This window comes from Cetorhinus maximus, chromosome 26 (assembly GCF_964194155.1).
Source record: "Cetorhinus maximus chromosome 26, sCetMax3.hap1.1, whole genome shotgun sequence".
Classification (NCBI taxonomy): Eukaryota; Metazoa; Chordata; class Chondrichthyes; order Lamniformes; family Cetorhinidae; genus Cetorhinus; species Cetorhinus maximus.
In genome coordinates this window covers 38,095,561-38,110,852 of record NC_135904.1, presented here as the reverse complement: position 1 = coordinate 38,110,852, position 15,292 = coordinate 38,095,561, and the positions used below count along the sequence as shown (strand labels likewise).

The following is a 15,292-nucleotide window of genomic DNA, read 5'->3' as shown; positions in this document are numbered from 1 at the left end:
CATTATTTCTTAATTTATACCCTATCATACAGTATAGCTACTGGTACCCCTACTGGGCTTATAAGTCACTTCCACCAGTGACTTCTTTCCTATGCTATTTCTTATTTCCACCCAAACTGATTCTACATTTTGATCCTCTGAACCAAGATCATTTCTCACCCCTTTATTAACAGAGCTACCCCATCACCTCCTTTTCCTTTCTTCCTGCCCTTCCAAAATGTCAAATACCATTGAATATTTAGGTCCAAGCTATGGTCACTTTGAAACCAAGTCTCTGTAATGGCTATCATTTCATTTATTTATTTAGTGCTGTCAATTCAATGATCTTGCTATAAGTACTGTGTGCATTCAGATATAGTCTTTAATTCTGCCTTTTTACCATTTTTCCCTTTTTTGACCCTATTTGCTGGCATGTTTGCATATTCTGTCCCTGTCACACTCTGCTTATCATTACCCACATCATGACAATGCATAATTGCCCCGTCTTTTTTCTTTAACTTTCCAAATCTCCCCTCATGTGAACCCTCACCCCACTATTTAGTTTAAAGCCCCCCTACAGTCCCAGTTATATGATTCACCATGATACTGATGGTTCAGGTGAAGACCATCCCAATGGTACAGCTCCCTTTTTTTCTAGTACCCCATTGCTACCTTCTAGATCCCCAGTCCGGCCTCTCTTACAGTCACAGCTCCTGTCCCTGAATTAAATCTGAAGTTCCTAGCCTAATGAGTGTGACTGTATCCTGGAACAAAGCGTCTCAGTAACTTACTCCCTCCTTGATGTATCGCAGTGTCTGAAGCTCAGACTCCAGCTCATCTAATTCTGAGCTAAAGTTTTTTCACGCTGCAGATATTTACTACGAATGTTGTTGCTGTGAATCACACACATGTCCACAGCCCACATGCTACAGCCGCAACACATCACCTGCCCTGCCATCTTTATTGTGTTTAACTTAACTATTTAGATTTCAAATGTAGAAATATCACTCAACAATTATCTATGGTTATAATATGGAGTTTAACTGGTTAAGCAATAAGTTTAATGTAATACTTGGATCTCCCCAGTACCAGTTTAAACCATTGCCCCAGTCTAGTGAGAGAAAAAAAATTCAAACTGACCAACTAATCACTGACCTGCTCACCTAATTAATCCTTCGGGCTTTGGGTCTTGAATCTCACTATGTCTCTTGGATGATACATTATTTTGGAAAAGACTTAACCAGCATGTATGTCCTCCCTCACTGCACCGAACTCCCTCGCTTACCAAAATCACAGAGTTAAGCACCCGGTCACTCTGCACTCAGTTGCCAGGTTTGTGCAACTCAATGTACGCACTAGTTACAGCGTTAATCCTTTCATAGTCTGAGACAGAGATGCTGTGCAGCTACACTGACTACTGGAAATCAGACCATAGTGAAACCTCACACTGGAGAATTTAGGCAAACATTTAGGTTCAAATTTACCTCAGTTAAAAATGTTTTTTTTAAATCCAGTCATACAGTGAGGTAGTAGGTGCTCAGGTAGGGTAACTGCTTCCTGTCACCTGAGAACCTAAGTCCAGTCTGCCATGCTCACTGGGCTATATTCTCACGACTGACTTGGGAGGCCATTGGTTCAAATCCAGAGACTTGACCATGGCAGGGGAGTACCATCTTTCAGTTGCCCTCTCAGTTAGATATTAAAGACTGCACAGCACTACTTTGAAGAAAATCTGGGGAGCTTTCCCAACATTTACCCCTCAAAAAATATCACTAAGACAGATTGTCTGATCCTTGAAACATTGCTGTTTGTGGGATCTTGCTGTGCATACTTTAGTTGCCTCATTTCCCACAACAGGAACTAAGCTTCAAAATTGATTAAGGCAAAATACTGCGGATGCTGGAAATCTGAAACAAAAACAGAAAATGCTGGAAAAACTCAGCAGGTCCGACAGCCTCTGTGGAGAGAGAAGAAGGCTCTGATGAAGGGTCATATGGACTTGAAACGTTAACTCTGTTTAAAATTGATTCATTGGCTGTAAAGGTCTCTGGAACATCCTGAGGTTGTGAAAAGTCCTATATAAATGCAAATTTGTTGTTTGTCTTTATTCTCTGCAACATGACCCCCAGGTACTTGTCCCCAGCTTCTGGCCATAACCACTCTGAGCAGCAGAAGAAGCAGGAAACAGTGAAAATCACCAAGCAACAGGGCCCCAGGGTCATCCTCATAAACAGGGCTCTAAGGTCAGCCTCATAAACAGGGCCCTAAGGTCAGCCTCATAAACAGGGCCCTAAGGTCAGCCTCATAAACAGGGCCCTATGGTCAGCCTCATAAACAGGGCCCTAAGGTCAGCCTCATAAACAGGGCCCTATGGTCAGCCTCATAAACAGGGCCAGAAGGACAGCCTCATAAACAGGGCCAGAAGGTCAGCCTCATAAACAGGGCCCTATGGTCAGCCTCATAAACAGGGCCCTAAGGTCAGCCTCATAAACAGGGCCAGAAGGACAGCCTCATAAACAGGGCCAGAAGGACAGCCTCATAAACAGGGCCCTAAGGTCAGCCTCATAAACAGGGCCCTATGGTCAGCCTCATAAACAGGGCCCTAAGGTCAGCCTCATAAACAGGGCCAGAAGGACAGCCTCATAAACAGGGCCAGAAGGACAGCCTCATAAACAGGGCCAGAAGGACAGCCCCATAAACAGGGCCCTAAGGTCAACCTCATAAACAGGGCCCTAGGGTCAGCCTCATAAACAGGGCCAGAAGGACAGCCTCATAAACAAGGCCAGAAGGACAGCCTCATAAACAGGGCCAGAAGGACAGCCTCATAAACAGGGCCAGAAGGACAGCCTCATAAACAGGGCCCTAAGGTCAACCTCATAAACAGGGCCCTAAGGTCAGCCTCATAAACATGGCCAGAAGGACAGTCTCATAAACAGTAGGTGGTTTGAGGCTAAGGCTGAAGGGATCGTCCAAACAATAAATTTGACTTTCTTTTTTAGCATGGGCTAAGTGGTTTTTCAATCTCTCCGTGCACGTTATTTTCGAAATACTTCTGGAACCACACCCTACTCATTCAGCCTTGGACCCTGAGGAGTTTGTTACTTTCAGCCTTTAATAGAAACTTCCCTCTTTTCCTGCATTAATCAGCATCGATCCAATCAAACAGGCATCAAGACAAGGCTCAGCACTGCTGGGCACCAGTCGCCTTTGTCTAGATGTAGATGGGCTTAATATAGTGACTGAGAAAAGCAGGATGATGTTCAGCGATATATGTTACATTGAGTCCCCTCAGGTAGGGAATTATTTAACATTGATCTCGAGTACACAACCTCCAGTACACAACCTCCAGTACCTAGAGCAAAGTTGGCATGTTAAAAACTTCTAAACACCTTCTCTTCAAGCTGACATCAGCCTCATTGCTCATCAGAAACAGCAGAGAGTCCGAGAAATTACCAGACCCAGGAACAGACTCCGGACAATGACCAGCCCCCGGCATAGAATCCTAGCAATGACAAGCCAGCCGTACAATGAGCAGCATGTGGCACAGACTCCGGGAAATGACCAACGCCTGGCACAGAGCTGGGGCAATGACCAGCCATTCCAGGCAATGACCAGTGCTCGGCACAGAGTCTGGGCAATGACCAGCCCCTGGCACAGAGTCCGGGCAATGACCAGCCTCTGGCACAGAGTCCAGGCAATGACCAGCCCCTGGTACAGAGTCCGGGCAATGACCAATGCCTGGCACAGAGTCCAGGCAATGACCAACGCCTGGTACAGAGTGTGGGCAATGACCAACACCTGGCACAGAGTCCAGGCAATGACCAACGCCTGACACAGAGTCCAGGCAATGACCAACACCTGGCACAGAGTCCAGGCAATGACCAACGCCTGACACAGAGTCTGGGCAATGCCCAATACCTGGCACAGAGTCCAGGCAATGACCAACGCCTAGCACAGGGTCCGGGAAACAACTAGCCCATGGAAGCCCTCAATACGTTAATGAACCTGATCACAGAAAACAGGCCCATATTCACAGCTCAGAGACGGGAGTGGGTGAAGGTCCCACTGTAAATTAACTGATTAGGTGGAATTTTCCCAGCCGGTTGGTGGTGGGTTTGATAGGTGCCGTGCGCAGAAAAAACGGCGGGACCCACCTCACAAAGGCATTTCCCACAATCGGTCGGCGGGGAGCTAATTGTAATAATTAGTATATAATTAAAAGGCCATCCCGCCAGGCTCTTGGAACCCGTCATATCGTCTGTCCACACCAGCGGGAAAGCACAGCGACGTGTTTCACAACAGCACACGGGTGACAGGCACTTTGAGGCCTCCACTTTGGGGGAACTGAGGTGAGTGAAGAGCAGAGTTCACCACAGCTTGCCTGATGTTTACAGGCCTCAGGGGCACCAGGGCCAGGGTGGGGGAAACTGAACCTTGGCCGCGCAGGCGACTGCTGAGGGGTGGGGGTGGGGGGGTGTCTGGGGGTAAGTGCTGGCCAGCCTCGGAGGCGACTGCTGAGGGGTGAGGGTGGGGGGGTGTCTGGGGGTAAGTGCTGGCCAGCCTCGGAGGCGACTGCTGAGGGGTGGGGGTGGGGGGGTGTCTGGGGGTAAGTGCTGGCCAGTCTCGGAGGCGATTGCTGAGGGGGAGGGGAGGTCCAGAGCTGCCCTGGGGCTGTGTCCCGTGCACAGGCGATCGAGGTGGGGGGCAGGGTAAGTGAGGGGAGTGGCCACGCGTTAGGGACACCCCCTGTATAAACTGACCCATCCTCTCCAGCTGAGACAGATCAGGCACAGCCACGGTGATATGATTGGGGTCAGGTTCCCAGCCTGTCCGTCCATGTAAGCATCACGGAGGCACCAAAGGACCACCAAGCGCTCCATGCCCTACCCCGCCCCCCACCCCCACCCCCCAGCTCCCCCAGCCCCTCCCAACACCCCCGGCACAGACTTCAAGTCCGCCATCAGTTTATTGGACTGCGGAGCAGTTGGGCTGCACACGTTGTACAATCTCCTCGCCCACACTGGCCATGGAGCAGTCACTGCTGGAGGTGCTCACAGCCCCATTGCAATCTCAGCATCCCGGTTTGGACCAGTGTCCCCCATGTTGCAGGTTGAATAGTGAACATTACATACAAGTGATTAACACCCGTGCCCAGGCTGTGCAACTAATTCTCCTTAACTTTCCTAACCTTGCCGCTACGTTTACGGACATCCACAGCGGAGGTGGAGGCAGCCTGCTGACTGTGACACCCTGTCTGTAATGACTTTATCCTGCATGGATAGAGATGGGGAGAGGGTATCAGGGCGTCTGCCGGGCCAGATGATAAGTATACCTGGCCTGTGTGGGTGGTGAGTGGTCCCATGGACGGGATGAGGACAATGACGGTGAGTGTGAGAGAGTGAATGGTGATGTCCCTTGCACTGGCAGTGAATGAGGACCCTGCGGGTGTGTGATGGGTTTGTGAGTGTGTGAGTTGGGAGTGATGAAAAGAGTGACTTACCCTGGGGAACGGAGGAGATCATTCATCCTCTTGCTGCACTGGGTGGCTGTCCTCTTCTGAAGGGCGTTGGCACTGACCACCTCTGCCACCGCCTCCCAAGCCAGATTGGTGACATTGCTGCCCATCCTGCGGCCAGAGCGAGGGTACAGCACATCCTGGTGGGTCTCCACGGCATCCAGCAGTCACTCGAGGGACCCGTTGTTGAAGTGGGGGGGCTGTAATCTGTTTGCCTTTGCTGGCCGTGTCTCCCGGGCAGCGGTGGTGAGCTGGTGGCGATGAGCGCTTTGCTGGGGGCTGCCTTTTAAAGATGGCGGCCAGCGTGATGCAACAGCGGGGTGATGGTGAGCGGGCGAATGAGAGGCTGCTCGCCATGGAAACGGCGTGTATCCCAGGAGTGATTATATAATGAGGTGGGCTCGGGAAGATACGGTGTGAAAACCCGCCATTTTCATCGGCGGGTAGGACTCCATTTTACCCGCCCACTACCGCACCATTGAATCTTACAGAGCAGAAAGAGGCCATTTGGCCCTTTGTGCCTGGCTGTGCTGGCTCTTTGAAACAGCTTTCCAGTTAGTTCCACTCTCCTGCTCTTTCCTCAGATCCATGCAAATCTCTCCCTTTCCAAATATTTATCCAATTCCCTTTTGAAAGTTCCTACTGAATCTGCTTCCTCTGCCCTATCAAGCAGCACATTCCAGATCACAACAACTCGTTGGGTCAACATTTCTCCTCATCTTAACTCTGGTTCTTTTAACAATTATTTTAAATCTGTGTCCATCTGGTTACTGACCCACTTGGCAGTAGAAACAATTACTCAACTCTATCAAAGTCCCGCAATTTTGAAATTGCCTCTCATTCTCACTCTGCCCTGTGTTTCCATCATGCTGAATGGTTTTTTCTCTCTCAGAAGGTTGTTAGTCTGTAGAATTCTGTTTCCCGAAGAGTAGTGAGGCAGGGCCATTGAATATTTCGAAGGCTGTGTTAGCTGGATTCTTGACTGACAAGGGAGTCAGGTAGGAAATAGAGTTGAGGTCACAATCAGATCGCCCATGACCTTATCAAATGGTGGAGCAGGCTCCAGGGGGCCGAATGGCCTACTCCTGGCCCCAATCTGTATGCTTGTATATCTGTCAAATTAAGGAACATGGCTGTGAAAGTCCAGGACCCTCAGTCACAATGTTTGCACTGGAATTATGCCTGCTGACCCTGGAACATTTTCCCTGGGAATTTCAGGGGAGGTTTCCTCAATGATTTGTGAAAGGTGGACAGTCAGTGGTGCACCCTCAGCACCTGCTTAATTCAAGGTGCCAGAAAATGCAGTGAGTATTGCTGTGTCCAGGGGAAGGTATAAAGCTTCTGCAGCAAGACACGGAACAAAGCAGCTGCTCCAGGCACGGGCTGCTCAACTCTTATCCAGTTTAATCAAAATACACTTTCTTATCCTTATTAGAAATGTTTCACAGGAAAATATGACACGCTAAAAATTGATATTTCAGATAAAAATGTTTGTGTTTTTTTACCAAACTGTTCCAGACTGAAGGGCAGAAGCCACAGTCAATGCTTTGTCGATGCTCCTGGTGAACACTCCGGCTGTCAGTCCAAACTCACTATTGTTGGCTCTTCTAATAACCTCCTCGGTGCTTTTAAACTTCATTATCACTTGCACTGGTCCAAAGATCTGTAGCGTATGAAAGATATGGGTTAAATCTAATCGGTTGCCCTATAAATGGTCATTTAATGTTTTGATATAAGTGATGGTACCTCCTCCCTAGCGATGCGCATGTTGTCTGTCACCTCTGAGAACACAGTAGGCTGAATGTAATGACCCACGTCTCCAATGGCACAGCCACCAGTCTCCAACTTAGCTCCTTCTTTCTTGCCACTCTCTATTAGCTCCATAATTTTATCAAACTGAACCTGGTCAATCTATGAAGAGAAATGAGAACAGTGGTCAGAGTTGATAAGCCAACTGTAGCTTTGTACAGCTAGGCCACATCTTAGGATAGCTAGGCTCTGAAGAAGAGTCACACGGACTCGATACATTAATTCTGTTTCTCTCTCCGTAGATACTGCCAGACCTGCATTTTCTGTTTTTATTTTAGATTTCCAGCATCTGCAGTATTTTGCTTTTATCTTAGGCCTCATTTCACTTGTATACTGGTAACTGGAGTTCCAACAACAGCTCATCCTGAGTGCTCCACTTAACTATATCTGTCAGAAAGATAAATAATCAAGAGAGGGGATGTATCTTCCATTCATACACTGACAGCCTGAACATAGTAGAACAACCCCCAGCCTCCACAGGTGTCATCCCTTCAATACTTTCATCTGAAGGTTCACAGAGTATAGTGAAGGGTTTAAGTGGTTGAAAATCTGATCTGTTGTGGCTCCCTGTACTTTTCAGCAGGTTGATCTCCTTCCCACTTAGCTTTGGGATAAAACTTATTGGAAATGTATCAAATGAAGTCCTATTCTTATTCAGGAATTGTACGTACAACTTCGAGGCTTTCTTCTATTGCCACAATCCTTTGGGTAAATACAATGTTCCAGTTAAGATATCAGAATCTGAGCACACAATTGTGCCTTATTGTTGGTTTCAGTCTCTAGCCCCAGGCAGCTCCATTTTGAGACATGACTTCACTCCCAGGCCCCTATAGAGTTTCGGGGATGGTACCTACAAAACCTTTCACAACCAGGACCCTTTAGGGTGTGGTAATGTATTACCAGCTACTTGTCACAGTGATTTAAACCCCCACCACTCGATATTGGGTGCTCACAGCATTGGAGAGAAGATCAAGCTGCACCACTTTATTTAAGGAGTTAAGCTCATTGCCAATTAACTTCTTCACTGCCAACCGTGGTAGAATATTTCAAACCTATTTTGTGATGTTGTTCATTGAGAATCACAGAATTTTACATAATTGGCTTTTATTTACTCTCATTTTGTGTTGAATGGGAACTCAATGTTTTCTCTTTAATCAGGCTGGCAGGGCTGCTGTGTTTACTGAGTGTGCTTTATGTGTTACAACTGAGTAATCAGTCAGCAAATATTCACAATAAATGTTGCTGACTTACTCATCAGCCACAGGTATCGTAGGGAGTCACTCTGACATTGGGGATAGAGTCAAACTACACATTGCTCTCCACATTTCCAGCAAAGTATGGGAAGAGATAAGAGCCCTGAAATTCCTAGAAAGTACCTGGTGGAGTAGAATTTCTGACCACCCTCTGCCAATACCTCGGAGCTCACATGAAATCTCAAGGATCCTATTTAAAAATACTGTACGATCTCTGTCAATTTCTCCTCCTGGTTCACCTCAGCTGCTCACTCCTCCTGTCTAAAATCTGCTCCATCCCAATCTGATTTTTACAAATTCTCCCTTTCAATTTTAACCTTAATTGGTAATAATATCATTGTTGCATGACCTACTTAGATTTCAGTGAAATCTGATGATATTTTTCACTCTCCGCACATTCCTGTCTCACTTTCTTATTCAGTGCCGTGCTCAAATCTTGTTCCAAAATCTAACACCAAAACTAAATTCTGCAGCTGCTAAAAACCCTGGAATAAAAACAGAAAATGCTGGAAATACTCAGCCGGTCAGGCAGCAACTGCGGAGAGAGAAACTAAGTTTAATATTGAAACGTTGACTGCAGATGCTGCCAGAGCTGCTGAGTGTTTTCAGTATTTTGTGTTTTATTTTTCTGTACAAAGTTCTGGTTGTGGTTTGGAGAAAAATTGTGCAAAGCATTTCAAATTATATCTAAAATCACCTCGAGAGGGATACTGTGCTTTGTTGCAGCAAGCTGTATTTTCTCAATGTATTTTGATGTTGTTACTGAAGACCTAAGATCGCACAGGACCGGAGAAGACCTGTGCAGCCCACCTTGCTGCCCCCATAGTCCAAATCCCCATTTGTTATTTGACTTGTTAAACCCCCTTTGTTAAAAAACTAGCTATCCCTTTAATGAGTTAGACAATGGGGAGAGAGCCATATATCCAAGTTTGCCAATGACACAAAATCAGGCACCATTGTAAACAGTGTGGACAAAAATAAAATTACAGACAGACGTTGACAGATTAAGTGAATGCAAAAATCTGTGGCAAATGGATTTCAATGTTGGCCATTTGAGGTCATCCACTTTGGACCTAAAAAGGGTAGAACAGGATACTTCCTAAATAGCGAAAAAGCTAGAGAGTTGTTTTTATCCAAAGAGACTTGGGAGCCTAGGTATGTAGATCATTAAATATTATGATTAGGTACAGAAGATAATCCAAAAGCCAAAGGGAAGGCTGGCCTTTCTATCCAGAGGGCTAGAATACAAGGGGGTAGAAGCCATGCTTCAGCAATACAAAGCTCTGGTTAGATCACACCTGGAGGCACAGTGATCAGTTCTGAACACCAGACCTTAGAAAGGATACATCGACCTTGGAGAGAGGGCAACATAGATTTACCAGAATGATTCCTGGTCTCTAAGGGTTAAATTACAAGGTGAGATTACATCAATTAGGTCCGTATTACCTGGAATTTAGAAGTTTAAGGGCTGATTAAAGTTTCCAAGATATTAAAGAAACAGGGTAGATAGGGAGAGACTATTTCTGCTGACTGGGGAGTTTAGGACTAGGAGCGTGGTCTAAATTGAGAGGCAGACCTTTCAGGAGTGAAGTTAGCAAAACAAAAACAGAAACAGAAATACCTGGAAAAACTCAGCAGGTCTGGCAGCATCGAGCACAGTTGACGTTTCGAGTCCTCATGACCCTTCAACAGAACAAACACTTCTGCACATAAAGGGTGGGGGGAGTTTGGAACTCTCTTCCACAAACAACAATTGATGCTAGGTCAAGTTTAAATTTTAAAACTGAGATTGATAGGTGTTTGTTTGCCAAAGGTAAGAGGGATATGGGGCAGAGACAGGTATATGGAGTTAGATCAGCCCTAATCTCACTGATTGTGAAACAGACTCAAAGGGCTAAACACCTCCTCCTGTTCCTTTGTTTCTAAGTTCTCATCTCTCTCCTGAATTAATAAAAAATAACATTTGTTCCTGCTCCCTCTGAGTAAGTTCATTCCATGCTTTTCCCACCCACTGTGTGATACTATTGAGAGTGAAAGTGGTTTTTGGACAGTAGCACAAAGTGGACAATAGTGAATCAGCTGCCGGGTTCACACCCGGTCTGACTGAAGTCCCAGCTGAAAGGATGGCCAATTTACAAGACTAATGACTTCCCCACAGGGCACAATGTCAACATTTACAGATGACACAAAACAGAATAGCGACAGCCTTCAAGAGGACATAGCAGCATGGTGGAATGGGCAGACACGTGTCAGATGAAATTTAATGAAGAGAAATGTGAAGTGATACATTTTGGTTGGAAGAATGAGGAGAGACAATGTAAAAGAAAGGGTACCATTCTAAAGGAGGTGCAGGAACAGAAAGGCCTGGGGGGTGGTATATGTACACAAATCACTGAAGGTGGCAGGCAGTTTGAGAAATGGTTTTAAAAAAAACAAATGGGACAACAGTTGATGCCTAGAGTATGAAAACAAGGAAGTTGTGATGAACTTGTATAAAACACTGCTTTGGCTTTTGGGCAAGATTTTAGAAACAATTATTCGGAATTGAATGAGTAGGCACATAGAAACATATGAGTTGATCAGGAAGAGCCAACATGGATTTTTAAAGGGAAAATCATGTTTAACTAATTTGCTGGGGTTTTTTGAAGAGGTAACAGAAAAGGTTGGTGAGGGTAATGCTGTTGATGTGATGTACATGGACTTTCAAAAGATATTTGATACAGTGCCACACAACAGACTTGTGGGAGAAGTTATTGCTGATGGAATAAAAGGGACAGTAGCAACATGGATACAAAATTGGCTGAAAATAGGGAGCAGAGAGTAATGGTCAATGGATATTTTTCGGGCTGGAGGAAGGTTTGTAGTGGAGTTCCCCAGGGGTCAGTACTGGGACACTTGCTATTCCTGATATATATTAATGATCTAGATCTTGGTGTGCAGGGGACAATTTCAAAGTTTGTGGTTGATACAAAGCTTGGCAGTGTGTAAACTGCATGGAGGGCAATGTAGAACTTCAAAAGGACATAGGCAAGTTGGTGGGGTGGGCAGTTGGTGGCTGATGAAGTTCAATGCGGAGAAGTGTGAGGTGATGCATTTTGGTAGGAAGAACATGGACAGACAATATAAAATAAGAGGTGAAATTTTGAAGGGGGTGCAGGAGCAGAAAGACCTGCATAGATCATTGAAGGTGGCAGGACAGGTGGAGAGAGCAGCTAATAAAGCATATAGTATCCTGGGCTTTATTAATAGGGGCATAGAGTACAAGAGCAAGGAGGTTATGTTGGATTTATATAAGTCACTCGTTAGACCTCAGCCAGAATATTGTGTACAGTTCTGGGCGCCGCATTATAGGAAGAATGTGAACACACTGGAGAGAGTGCAAACAAGGTTTACAAGAATAGTTCCAGGGATGAGAAACTTCAGTTATGAAGATAAATTGGAGAGGTTAGTACTATTCTCCTTGGAGAGAAAAAGGTTAAGAGGAGATTTGGTAGAGATGTTCAAAATCATGAGGGGGCTGGACAGAGTAGATAGGGAGAAGCTGTTCCCGCTTGCAAAAGGATCAAGAATGAGAGGGCACAGATTTAAAGTGATTTGCAAAAGCAGTAAGTGTGACGTGAGAAAAAACTTTTTCACACGAGTGGCTCGGGCCTGGAATGCACTGCCTGGAAGTGTGGTAGAGGCAGGTTCAATTGAGGCATTCAGTAGGGCATTAGGTGATTATTTGAATAGAAACAATGTGCAAGGGTATGGGGAAAAGGCAGGGCCATGGCACTAGGTCAGAATGCTCATTTGGAGAGCCGGTGCAGACATGATGGGCCAAATGGCCTCCTTCTGCGTTAAAATTCTGTGATTTAATGATTTCAGAGAGGATGCAGGAAATGTTTATGAGAATGATTCCAGGGATTTCAGTTATGTTGATAGATTGGAGAAGCTGGGATGGTTCTGCTTACAAAACAGAATGTTTTGAAGAGATTTGACAGAGGCTTTCAAAATCATTGAGAGGTCTAGACAGAGTAGAGGGTGCCCATTGGCAGAAGGGTTGAGAGCCAGAGTACACAGATTTAAGGTATTGACAAAAGAACCAAAGGTGACATGAGAAAACAGTTTTTCTTACACAATGAGTGGTTAGGATTTAGAACACACTGCCTGACCATGGGGCAGGGTTAATCAGGGTTTCAAAAGGGAATTAGATAAGCACCCAAAGAGAAAAAAAATTCAGGGCTTGGGAAAGGGTTGGGGAGGTTAACTTGCTGAGCACCACTTACAGGGAGTCAGCACAGACTCAACAGGCTGAATGGCCTCCTTCCTGTAACCATTCTGTGATTCGATGGAACTGTGTGCTCACTTTCCCTTTCTGACTTTGAGTCGGTGCCATGTGAATCTGTCAAATAATTCACTCCAGTTCATCAGTATCCTTTAGAATCTTAAAGCTTAGTTAAGATCTCCTGAGTCTTCTCAGTTAGTCCTAGGTTCCCGCTTGCTGGTATTAGAATAGTTTGTCTCCTCTGCATCTGCTCCAAAGATGGACTGGTCCATTACAGATCTCTCTCAGGTGGGGCTGGACCAGGTGCTATACAAACTCACTATTACTTTCCAGGATTAACACTCTATCCCTCCATTCTGCAAAATCAGATCTTGTTTGGACTCTTTTATGCAGCCACACATTTGCAAAGAACCACTCACCAGTCCTCCCAGGTTCCTCCCCTGTGCTGTATCTTATTGTTTATCTCAGTTTCATTGCTTATTCTCTATCAGCCTCACTGTGTGTGTCCACATTAAATACCATCTGGCCACTTTAAGCAGATATATATCCCTCTGATTGAGTCAGTTCACTGTTATTTGTGGAATTTACTCCATTCTACAAGCTTTGAGTTGCAAAGTTGAAGGTGCTAGAAAAGAAGAAATTGTTTAAAATTCTGAAGCAATGGGAAACAGTGGAACCAGATTGTTTCTGGGTGTTGAGGAGCCAGGAGTGAAGGATCTAAAATAAAATGTAAGAGATTAAAGACAGTGAGCAAAAGAAAGGTTTTGCATAGTCTGGAAAACACTGGGGATAGTGAGTGAAGCAGAGAGCATTGCAAAAGGGGACCAAGGGTGATGGAAACGGGATAAGCATGTGGGAATAGGATAGTGATCAGGATAAATACCAACACAGTTTCATTGGGCTGAAAGATCTGTTTCTCTGTTTTAATTTTAAACTAGTTTCATGTCAAACAATTCAAAAAATATACGTAATTTTATTTCTGTCCCTGCTTCCAAATTGTTTGTGTACAATGGCATGGATTACAGAGGGACCCTCCCCCAGTGAAACTCAGCTCCCAGACCCTCCGCCAGTGTAACTCAGCTCCCGGACCCTCCCCCAGTTTAACTCAGCTCACAGACCCTCCCCCAGTCTAACTCAGCTGCCAGACCCTCCCACAGTCTAACAGCTCCAGGACCCTCCCCCAGTCTAACAGCTCCAGGACCATCCCCCAGTCTAACTCAGCTCCCGGACCCTCCCCCAGTCTAACAGCTCCAGGACCATCCCCCAGTCAAATTAAGCTCCGGGACCCTCCCCCAGTCTAATAGCTCCCGGACCCTCCCCCAGTCTAACTCAGCTCCCGGACCCTCCCCCAGTCTAACTCAGCTCCCAGACCCTCCCCCAGTCTAACAGCTCATGGACCCTCCTCCAGTCTAACTCAGCTCCCGGACCCTCCCCCAGTTTAACTCAGCTCCCGGACCCTCCCCCAGTCTAACTCAGCTCCTGGACCCTGCCCCAATTAACTCAGCTCCTGGACCCTGCCCCAGGCTAACTCAGCTCCTGGACCCTGCCCCAGTTAACTCAGCTACTGGACCCTCCCCCAGTCAAACTCAGCTCCCGGACCCTCCCCCAGTCTAACAGCTCCCGGACCCTCCCCCAGTCTAATTCAGTTCCCAGACCCTCGCCCAGTCAAACAGCTCCCGGACCATCCCCCAGTCTAACTCATCACCCGGACCCTCCCCCAGTCTAACTCCGCTCCCGGACCCTCCCCCATCTAAGTCAACTCGCGGACCCACTACCAGTCTAACAGCTCCCGGACCCTCCCCCAGTCTAACTTAGCTCCCGGACCCTCCCCCAGTCTAACTCAGCACCCGGACCCTCCCCCAGTCTAACCGCTCCCGGACCGTCCCCCAGTATAACGGCTGCTGGACCCACCCCCAGTCTAACAGCTCCCGGACCCTCCCCCAGTCTAACTCAGCTCTGGGACCCGCCCCCAGTCTAACAGCTCCCGGACACTCCACCAGTCTAACAGCTCCTGGACCCTCCCCCAGTCTAACTCAGCTCACGGACCCTCCCCCAGTCTAACTCAGCTCCCGGACACTCCCCCAGTCTAACAGCTCCCGGACCCTCCCCCAGTCTAACTCAGCACCCGGACCCTCCCCCAGTCTAACTGAGCTCCCGGAACCTCCCCAAGACGAACAGCTCACGGACCCTCCCCCAGTCTAACTCAGCTCCCGGACCCTCCCCCAGTCTAACTCAGCTCCCGGACCCTCCCCCAGTCTAACAGCTCCCGGACCCTCCCCCAGTCTAACTCAGCTCCTGGACCCTCCCCCAGTCTAACAGCTCCCGGACCCTCCCTCAGTCTAACTCAGCTCCAGACTCCTCCCCAAGTCTAAATCAGCCCCAGGATCCTCCCCCAGTCCAACTCAGCTCCCGGACCCTCCCCCAGTATAACGGCTGCTGGACCCACCCCCAGTCTAACAGCTCCCGGAC

The 15,292-nt window shown here is 47.0% G+C and overlaps 1 protein-coding gene across 1 annotated transcript in view; it reads right to left on the bottom strand.

Moving 5' to 3' along the window:
- Positions 1-15,292, bottom strand: part of aldh1a3 (aldehyde dehydrogenase 1 family, member A3) — a 164,087-nt gene that overhangs the window by 18,279 nt on the left and 130,516 nt on the right. Inside the window, exons 10-11 of the mRNA XM_078530494.1 lie at positions 7,241-7,405; positions 7,000-7,157 (exon numbers count right to left, since the gene is read on the bottom strand). Coding sequence (XP_078386620.1) covers positions 7,000-7,157; positions 7,241-7,405 — 323 coding nt within the window. The remainder of the gene's footprint in view (positions 1-6,999; positions 7,158-7,240; positions 7,406-15,292) is intronic.